Genomic DNA, 10880 nt, shown 5'->3' on the forward strand with positions numbered 1-10880 from the left:
AGTTCCTTTTTGTCCCCATTTTCCCAATAAACTACAGACGGAGAAGGAGGAATGAAGAGGAGCCAAAGGGAGGAGAGGAGAAGGAAAGAGCACCAGGCATGATATAATGTATTGTACGTGGACCTCTGGCCGACTATAAATAAAAGTGTCCGTCCGCTGAAGGTCAGAAACTTCTTGCTTTTTCCATAAACGCTTCTCCTAATATCTTGTAGCTTGTCACAATTATTTAGTCCAGATGGGGTCATTGTCTGCCAGCTCCGTGGCTCCACTTGTCCACCGTCAACCTTGACTTTTCTGCCAGGACTCTAATTTCCAAGAAGCCTGATCTCTTTCACCCCATTTTCTGCCCTCCACTTTCCTTCCCAGTGATGTATTGATCCAGACGAGTGCCACTTACTCCGCTCTCCTCTTCCAGGCCCCATTGTGACCTAAATTCCTCCCCTTACAGTCATTAATTAGCTGTTGGAATTCTGCCTTCCCGAGGGAAAGTAGGAGTATGAAAGAGCTTGTTAAAGGGCCCATCACTAAAGGGGGGATTAATCAAACGTAGGCATGTGGGATCCATTTTTTTGGATAATGCCACAAACAGTCCAGCACAAAACAAAGCTTACATGTTTCCACTTGTCCTCCAGGTGTTACACTCAGACACTAAACAAACTCACCACCTTCATTTAAACGCAGTTATCATTTTAAAGTGAGCATTATTAATAATTTGGATACAGCCGTTTTCTCCATAGATATACTTGCTCGCTTATTAATATGATAATTACACAAAATGTGCCAGCAAAGCCTTCAGGCTCGATCAAGGTTCCCAAGCACAAAATGAACGAATGCGAGCGTTTCCAGGTTTGGAAACGTATGGGAGAAGAAATTATCAGTAGAAATGTATAGATTTACATATTAATCTTTTTATTCCATTGTGTAAATCCTGCTATATCTTTAAAACAAATCATTGGGATAACATTTCAGTCCATAATGTTTCATATGTAAAGCCTAATCACTGCAGAAAACTTTTGGACTTAAAGTATGAAATTAAACTAAGAACTAGACTGCATTAGATATTCATCATTTTAGCCAACAACCAAAACCTTCTTCTTTTTTTTTTTAAAGGGTCAACACAATTTTATATGGCAGATAATTAAACTGCTTAGACACAATTCTATCATATTAAACTTAAAAAAGGAAGATAAAAAAGCGTCATAAAAGAGAAAAGGAAAAACAGGTTTATTAGCGACATCTGATCAAACAAAACAAATATATAGACAATATGCTGTAGGCTCGTTAGTAAACATTCTCATACAATATCATTATTATTAACATGAGCGTAAAACAAGTGCACGATAAATAATTTTCCTCATATAGGTCATCTAAGGCGTATTAACTTCATGGCAGGGCTCCATACATTACTCCAGCAGCTGATTCATTACAACGACCCATTTAATAAAGAAGAAGTGAAACATCGATCCTCCTGCCAAACAACAAGTCATTGTGCGAGGCTTCAAAGGAAAAGGAGAAAAAAAAGTGCAAACCTCATCATCATCATCTTCATCTCATTGGTCAACAGCAACATTTTTTTTTTCTTTCCAGTGATCACATATTCACAACACATCCATAGTGTTTATAACAGGTTTTCTCCCACTGTCCACACGCGTAAGGCTGCAGGCACTTGTAGCACCAGTAGTAAGTATCACACCTATAAAGTGTGTGTTTCAGGGTGGTGTGCAGTATCAGGGGGTGAAATAAATAATGATACTTGGAATGAACATGCTTTCGAGTTTGATATTACCTTAGTGTTGGAATACTGTAGTTATGATTCACACAAGGGCCAATACCTTTGTATTTATACAAGTATTTAAACATATCCAATATATTGTAAGGAAGGTGCCTAACAAATATATGTCAAGATGAATAATTTGTGTAAAGACAGATTGTTATAATAGTCTGTCTGCAGACAAGATGAGCTTCAAAGTCACATTGTCTGCTGCCAAGTCTGTGTCTGATAGATTCACGCAAGTACACAAACAGGGGGGAGGCTGTCTGAGCAGCCAACAGGGAAACTCGTGCTTTGAAGTGGACCGCCATCATTAATTCCCCCTGCATGTCCCCGGCACGTCGGGAATAACAAAACTGTGCCGATAGCCGTCACTGGACAGTCTGCTGCTTTGTTTTGTGCTGCATTTCTAAGTTAGTGCTACTTGCCAAGCAATTTGTGTCGCCTTTGTTATAAATATGTCAGGAAAAAATTCATATATATTACATTAAGGCAGAGGTTTCTGTGTATTTTATTTACATAACATTTTGCAACACCAGCCTGTGTCCTTACATCTGGAGTTGCAAGTTGGCAACAATTTTCAAAACTTTTAATTTTTTATTTATAGGATAAACAGCTTTTCTGATTGAATTTTTGGTCATGTGCTGAAGTTGGCATACATCTGTGTAAATGCATCAGTTTAGACAAAACACAACAACATTCCTGAACAGTTTGTGCTCTGAATTTTTAAGGAGACCCAATCAATGCTTCCATGTATAAATCATTATTATCTATATTAAGTCAGGTGTGCTCCTACTGCTCTACTGTAAGTACGTACTTGTCCTTGCTCGATGAAAGGATAAAACGTTAAGAAATAAAGCAATAACTTATCATTTTAAGCAGTGGTTATTTTCTTCTTTCGAACAGCAGCGACTCTGCCTCAAGAAGAAACTATTTTAGACTTATAACAAATCCTTATCTTTTTGCAAGTTTCAGTGTTAAGCATGAAAATAGGAAAGATCATTATAGATAACTTAAACAGTGAAATAATATAAATATAAATAACTGACCTTTAAAGTAGCCTGAACTTCTGATTTTCATAATCTGAACGCATATTATATTACTTGGTCAACTCAAATTATATCCAGCAAATAGCTTGGTGCAATTTGGTTCATGTTTGAAAATATATGCCATCATAACTTGTGCCTATCAAGCTGCAGTTGAATGAAACTACCTAAACTAAAAACTTGTAGAGCTCCATCAATTTGGTTCCATTAAGTACTGTTTTTTTTTTTTTTTTTTTTATGTTTTAGATGCCATAAAAAACAAACAAAAGAAAAACAAACATAAAACCACTGCCCCATCATTGCCTGGGAGGGTTAAATGTTTTGAGACACTCTTTGTGGCCTGGAAATCCAAATATTTTCAGGTAGAATTAGGCAAAAATTGTCTTTCTTACAACGTTTCCTGCATGCCTCAGTCTGTCTTGATTTAAAATGTGTGTTTGAGGTTCATATTTCTGTGTAAGACCACAAAGAGGGGGGACTTTCTTTAAATAATCCTTGTAAACAGCAGTAATGTACAGAAAAACACAACAATATGACAGTGATTTCCTGACTACTTTAAACCTAAAAACTAAACCAACAGTCAATCATGACAGAATCAAACTTTTTCCCATCATTGTCTCAGTGATGAGTATTTCACAGAAATACGAGTTTCTTCACTTTGCCTTCCATCTTCTACTGAACAGCTGTGATTCACATAAAGCTTTAAGAAGTTCACATAAACTATATCTCAATATGAGAGATCAGCCAAAGAAAGAGGATTAGTTGTGATAAAATTGTGATGACCCATTCGTGTATTGCTCCGATGGTTGTTTTTTTTAATGGCTCGTTTGAAACGGATTTGTAGGCGTCTTCAGCTGCTCTTGTGAACTGAAAGAGACGTTTGCAGGCTCCCCGCTGAAGAATCCTCTCTCCTCTTGTTCCTCATCCTGAAAGTCCGAGATTAGATGAAAAGCAGAGTTAAAAATGGTCCAGAAAAAAAAAAGACTAAGTACCCTTGTGAAAATCTCCACCTGTGCTTTTCATTTCAATAAGCCATTTTCTTCCTCTTTATGTGGACTAAAACTATTATTTAAATAGTTAAACTTTAATTAGTGACTAATTATCTGCTTCCATTCACTATTGATAAGTTTCACCCAACAACTGCACTGCTTTCATAATGTAACGTTTTCTGGTGACACCTAACAATGCCGGTCAGAACAGGAGTATCCATGATGTGAGCATGTAAAAAAAAAAAAAAAATCTAATTACTTATGTTGTACAAACACGATTAAAACAAGCTGTCTTCAGCAGAAACAATGAGTACACGGGGTAATAAAAAGTGGAATTATAATTTTAAAGGAAACAGTTTAACATGTGAAGCATTTTTAGAAAGTACTGTGATTAAAGAAAGGGACGCTCCAGACTAGAAGTCCGCACCGTGTCAGCCGTCTCCTCCCCTTCAGTGTGCTCCCCGCAGTGACCATACAGCTCCATATCAGAAAGGGCACTCTCCAATGCTTCCTCTTCATAGTCAGTCTGATAGTCTGACTCTTCTGAGGAGGGGAGACAGTGGAGGACAGAGTGAAAGGAAGCAGGTAGTGGGTGAAAAAGAAAAGATTGTGTGAACTTCTTTTCGGTTGCAAGATACATGCAACCGATTTAAAATGTTTAAAACCATGTGAATTCAAATAGTAGCAAAAGACACAAATAGGATTAAGAGAAGAATTTACCAGCTCCTGTAGATATATATTTTATATAGAAATGCCTAATTTAAAGAATCAAAACACATTTTTCTTTTATTCTAGCGTCTACTTTCTCATTAAGATATAATAACAAAATTCCTTTCTCTGTCTACACCCAGTTCTAATGGCTACAACTGTTAATTTAGTCTTTTCAGCAAAACATGTCAGCTGATGGATTAAAAAGAAAAATAACACAAAAACAGAAGAAGTGTAGAGATGTAAAAGATCCATCTACCAGACAGAATGTCAACACATTTTTAGAAGAACCATGATGTGTTGCTGAAAGTGGCAGTGCTGAATTATGTGTCAGGAGTTTTACCATCCACCACCGCAGGCTTGACAGGCTCGATGCGAGACACGATTTCTGCAAGGTCAGTGAAGGAAGCATTGGGACATGTCACCACCTGAAAGACACACAAATTCAACTCATAAATAGCAGAAATTGTATTTATTTTTTAGTTGTTTTTTTTGACCAGACATTTTAAGCCTCAAACTCTCGTCTAGCCGTCAGCCATTTTTTGGCAAGTCTAATGTGACATGCATGGGATAAATTTGACCGACAACCTGATGACAACGCATCTCCGTCTTGTTTTGCACTCGGAGTCCTCACTTGTCACTCAAAGCTTTCGTGACCAAAATAATGCACGACTTTAAGTAATAACTCAATCCAAAGGAGTTCAAGTAGGAAATACCTAACGGATACAAATGCATATGCTGGAAAGAACAGAAGTATGGATCAGGACTGGAAGATAAAACAAGTCAGCTCCCCATAGATAAAATGAACAGAAACTTTCAGCTATGACTTTAGTGACTGGGAAACAGAGATGCTCATTTAAGATAACATGCATGGATCACTGCCTCTGTTGTTAACAAGAACTGTAATCCCTCATCTTTGTACTCCATCTGCAGGCTCCATCTGTCTGTGCAGCATGAAAGTGGTACATAAATCCAATGGAGTCTGCAAAAAGATCTTGCAATCATGTCACAGTGAAGAGAGAGAAAAATATTAACGCAGTTTGAATATTTTTGCTAGAGTTGGCCGTTCCCTTGTTTTTTTGGGGTTTTTTTTTAGACAGTCACCGTTGTGTATATAAACATCTGATTTTGAATACATTCATAAATAAATCTCTGACATATATTTGTCTCATTCTTTCAGCATTTAGCCAACTCTAACTGACGTAATACAAGAGAAGTTTGGTCTGATTTCATTTCAGACACTGGGGGGCAAAAAAAAGCATGTCTATTTTCATCTGCATATAAACTTCTAGTGAGATTACATACATTTTACTGTACGTGTGAAAGGTTAACCGGAAATACCCAAAAGCTGTGAAAAAGACATATACGTAGGCCTGTCGCGATAAACAATAAATCAATTAATCGCACGATAAATTAAACCTATCGACCTCGTTTTAATTATCGGCTTTATTGTCTCTTCCTGCCTTTTTTTCTTTCTACTGATGACACTGAATGAAAAAAGGCTCAACTCCGGTGCTCTCCACTGACCCTCCCTTCCTCATTTCCTTAGTCTAATGTCCAGCTCACATTACCCAAGTTGTCGGCCGATTGTTGGCCCATTTTCTAAACCTGAGAGACACATTAGCCGACAGAAATCCTAGGTATAGGTATAACGGTTCGATCGGGTTCGATTGTACCGTGTGGTGTCCAGCCACATGGGCACAAAATAATGGCTGCAAGTCCAGTTAACTAATTTTAAAATCAGGCATTAATCAATGCTTTACTAGAATCTACCTGTGATGCATGTGGCTAGAGTCAGCGTCAAGTCCTGACTGAATGAAAATCATTATAACCTATTTATGTGACGTTAACGAAGAACAGCTGAAAACTTACGGGGTTTATCAACTGCGGTAGCAATTTGGCTCCAACTCCTCCCCTTGTCATTTCTTTTGCACAAAATGTTGAATAAATATTAATGTTGTTTCCACATATCACCTCCAATGTCCGCTGGACTTCGTGTTGCGCTGTGTCAGCTGTTTGGGATTYCCCTCYGTAATTTYCCCTCAGAAAGCACAGAGGAGAATACGTGCTTTCTGATTGGCTACCTGTCACATTCAACGGGCTGCATCGACGCTTCCAGTCAGGGGAAATCCCTGATTTAGATCGGAGTGGCCATTACGATCTACCGTAACCCACCACACACTGCAGGATGATCGGCTATGAAATCACCAGCAACAATCTTGGATCGGCCAACGATCTAATTTTGTTATAAGGGGAAAATATGGGCAAAAAATAGTGTAGTATGAACTACTGCATCAGGTAGTCGGATGTGCCCATCTTCTCTATTTTAATGTAGTGATTACTGAAGGGCAATATAGTATACAGACTCTTTTGGTTGAATGCAGTATTTATTTCCAATTTGGCTTTATGTTGTTTAGCTTTTATTCTAGTATGTTTTTTGTTAATGGAGACTGAGAATCCATTTTATTTTTGTTTTTGGTTGTTTTGTTTATTTAGTTCATCAGTTCCAGTGTTATGTGTTCTTTTGAAAATAAAGTGTATCTATCTATGGCAGGAAACCGCATGCATTATTAGTCATTTCCATTAAATCAGTGTCAAAAGGTATTGAAACAATATTATTATTTATCGCAATAATTTCTTAGACAATTAATCGTCCAGCAAATTTGTTATCGTGACAGGCCTACATATACGTGCAAAATAGTTGAAAAACATTTGCTGTTGCCACCAAATTATTACCAACCACATGGTGAGAAATTTCTTAAATGCATAACCCGTATTTGTTTAGCTTCCTTAAAAGTTGCATAGAAGACAGAACTGAAAGTTATACTAGATGTAAACATTTAACCTTCAAAATACGAAGCCAGTTTTTTTGTTGTTGTTTTTTTTTTTAATCAAATCTTCATATTTTGTTTCTATAGCTAAATATTTTTTGTCTTGAATTTTTTTAAAGCAACATGATTTTTAAAAGGGGAAGACATGCATTATTTCTCTTGAGACACATCCTACAAGACGATCTGAAAATAGCAAGACATCATTAAATGTCTGTGTGGGAAGGCTGTTGTTTTAAAGAATAAAAATGGGAGTTGGTCAAAAGACAGCATCACTGTTCAAATCTGAAACCCTAACAATAGATTCCTTCTTGTCTCCATTTTTAAATAAGGTGCATACGTTTTCTGCTGTTTTGTTACTGCTGAGGATTTTGCATGTCAATTCTGCTCTCATTTTATTGTGCACATTACCACAGCTCTTTGGAGTTAATTTGTCACCGTCTTATTTTGCTTTGTAAGGATGTAGCCTTTTCTAAATATTAATAGAAATCAGATCCAGAAATCTGATTTTTTTTTTTTACTTCAAGAGTGGAACTTAAGACAGAAACTGGTTTTCATTAATAATTTTTTTTGTCTGAATCTAACAAATTTCACATTATTTAATTGTGATTATATTTGATAAAACAAAAAAAAATACCAAGAGGACCATGCAGACATCACCATGATTCATTGTGGGAATATTGTTTCATGTTTCAATAAAAAAATTTTATTAAATAGACAGTAAGGAGAGAGAACGTTTTCTTACTTGTGCAAAATTAATATAGTTATAGAATGTTCATTTTGCTGCTGAAATGGTATAGAGGTTTAACCTCCACTGATCCAATAAGAACTAATTTATCACAAATTTAGTGTGTGTTCCCTACAGTCGTCATGTCCCATGCTTACATTGCTCTTGGTTTGGGTGTTGCAGGTCTCCTCTTGGTGCCTGTCTTTCATCATCTTCTCCACGACGCCACTCCGCCTCCACACATCAAAAACGGTCTTGCCATGCTGGTAGCCCACTTCCTACAAAACACAAATATTCACTGATCTGAAAGAATATATCATAAGAACCCACCAGGCAATCTTAGGAGTGGAAAGAAACCAGATTTTACAATCCATAACTATTAGAGTGTTAGATTGAACAAAAAGCCAAGTGTGTCTCAAACTTACAGCTATCTCATCGAACTTGCCAAACTCCAGAGTCCGATATCTGTCAATTGGCGGCCTGATGTACTCGCAATAGTCGCTGCTTTTAACGGACTCCAGGTGCCTCACGCAGCATACGTAGGCCAGCCGGGTCTGAATCTCTGCCATGTTCAACACCTGTTGAAATTAACTTAAAGCTCAAACAAAAAAAAATAAACCCACCTCCATAAATATCTTCATTGTTATTCATAGATTTGGTTTATTTCTTGGAAACCTCCTCCCACCGTTTGCTGGGTTTTTATTCGTTAATCAATTCATCACCTTCACTTTCTCTGCCAGGGGGTTCAGGCGTTTCCATAGCACCCACCATCCTGAGAGCGAATCGCCGTAATTAGTGAGGTTGGTTTCATCCCGGCTGCCCACGTCAATAGCTATCACCACCTTGGCCCCCATGGAGCGCGCCACATCAGCTGGGAAAATCGAAGGTAGCCCAAGAAAGAAAAGAAAAAAAAAAGAAACGCATATTGAGGAACAGAAAGAACATCTGTAATATGTTGATAACTGAGAGGGTGAGCTTAACAAACCAGGCAGGTTGTTGATGTAGCCCCCATCCATCAGGAGGTGTCCGTCTTTGGGGTCACAGAGAGGGGGCAGATATCCTGAGAGAGACATGCTGGCTCGAACGTATCGCCACAGAGAACCTAAAACAGCAAACAGGACATTTTATTAGACTGTATTTTTAAAAATTACATACAGGGACCACTACATTTATTGACTGGTAAACATGTGCAAAAAGCCTCAATATGAAGTTTTCCCTGAAATAATGTGTTTTTGATTAGATTTATTCAAGCAACAGCATATATTGTGGCTTTTCTTAAAGCCACAATTACTGGCAACAACTCTTATAAAATAATAATAAAAAACTATACTAAGAATACACAAATAAATCCACTTAATCAGAGCATCTTGGAAATTATAATTGGTAAACCAGACAAATGTCGGCTGATCTTAAATCAAGAAAAGTTAAAACTAAGCAACTACTAGCCTACACTTCCTCAAATCTACAATTAAATAAATAAAATATATTTAGAAAAACAAGTAAAACTATGACAAATAAAACTAGACAGTGCACAGATTATTGCATAGCAATAATTTTGTTTAAGGCTTTTGTTCATATCTTTCACAAGGATGCTGATAATTGTGCTGGCCACAAACTGTGTTTAAAGTAAAAGCCACTAAACTCGGATTGGATATAATGTTTATAAGTAAATACAGATTAAATTACCTTTATTTGCAGGGATTGCTAAATGAAGAAACATTTCCTAAAATTTTGATTTGGGTAAATCTCCAAGCAAAGACAACCTAAAAAATGAATTAATACCAAAGAGAAGCAGAAAGGAGAGAGAATCAAACACACAAATTCAATACTTACCATCAGTGTGTACTCTCATGGCTGAAGCACTAATGTCAGTAGTAATATTAAAATATGGGATCCAAAGGTCCTGCATTTAAAAAAATATTAAATAAAATAATTAGAACAATATAAAACAACATATAAGATATATGCTTCCTTTTCTAGCTCACCTCAATCTGTTTGCTTTGAAACACTTTACTGATGCTGGAGTTGAAGCCAGCACCAGTAAACATGGAGGACATAGGATATGTGAAATCCCAAACCTTCTTAAATGTTGAGGTCATTTCCTTTTGGAAAAGAGCAAAAGACATATTTTCATTAAGTAATGACAGTATTTGTCTACTTGAATCAGTTAATCTGAACAACCTGAGTTGACGAAATTATCCTCAGTTCAAAGATATTAGTTCTCTGAACAAAAGGTTTAAACACCATTAGTCACACCTGCAGCAAAGATCATTTTAAAATGTCTAAGAGCCTTGAACAACATCTTACTGCAGCAGCTGCTAATCACAAAAGTTCCTGAAACACTTAAAGGATTGAGGTTTTTGATGTTGTGCTGGCAAAAAAAAAGAAAAAAAAAAGCTTCTGTTACAAAATAATTTAAATATGTACATGTTTCTTTAAGGCACTGAAATAATCGCTTGACTGCTGTGCATCAGCTGCCTCGTTTAAAAATATTAATATGCTATAAACAGTGAGCAGGATGTTGGTAACCAAGTCGATATTTAATGCACAAACAGAAGAACAAACAGATGTGGCGGATGTTGGATCCATTTCTTCTATATGTTTATTTGCACCTGAAATGCAATTTGAATATAACGACATGAAAAAAAGTTTCATGGAACCCCAGATGTATCAAAAGCTCATCATGTAAATCAATGTGCAAAGTAATAAGAACAAAGGTAAAAATAACTGGCCCAGCAGGGAGTCTAAACAGATTTTTCTCCATGTATTCAAATTAAATCTTTACCAGAGAAATGTGGCAAGCAGTATATA

General features: G+C 36.7%; 1 protein-coding gene across 2 annotated transcripts in view; it reads right to left on the minus strand.

Moving 5' to 3' along the window:
• Positions 1 to 1200: 1200 nt before the first annotated feature.
• pnpla7a (patatin-like phospholipase domain containing 7a) overlaps positions 1201 to 10880 on the minus strand; it is a 26284-nt gene continuing 16604 nt past the window's right edge. The window contains exons 28-36 of one of the 2 annotated variants that reach the window (XM_008423968.2): positions 10055 to 10171; positions 9903 to 9972; positions 9055 to 9171; positions 8792 to 8940; positions 8495 to 8647; positions 8228 to 8347; positions 4858 to 4942; positions 4234 to 4349; positions 1201 to 3743 (exon numbers count right to left, since the gene is read on the minus strand). In XM_008423968.2, coding sequence (XP_008422190.1) covers positions 3633 to 3743; positions 4234 to 4349; positions 4858 to 4942; positions 8228 to 8347; positions 8495 to 8647; positions 8792 to 8940; positions 9055 to 9171; positions 9903 to 9972; positions 10055 to 10171 — 1038 coding nt within the window. In that variant the 3' untranslated portion in view covers positions 1201 to 3632. The remainder of the gene's footprint in view (positions 3744 to 4233; positions 4350 to 4857; positions 4943 to 8227; positions 8348 to 8494; positions 8648 to 8791; positions 8941 to 9054; positions 9172 to 9902; positions 9973 to 10054; positions 10172 to 10880) is intronic. The other variant, XM_008423969.1, reaches the window with a different exon arrangement.

This window comes from Poecilia reticulata, linkage group LG12 (assembly GCF_000633615.1).
Source record: "Poecilia reticulata strain Guanapo linkage group LG12, Guppy_female_1.0+MT, whole genome shotgun sequence".
NCBI classification, from domain to species: Eukaryota; Metazoa; Chordata; class Actinopteri; order Cyprinodontiformes; family Poeciliidae; genus Poecilia; species Poecilia reticulata.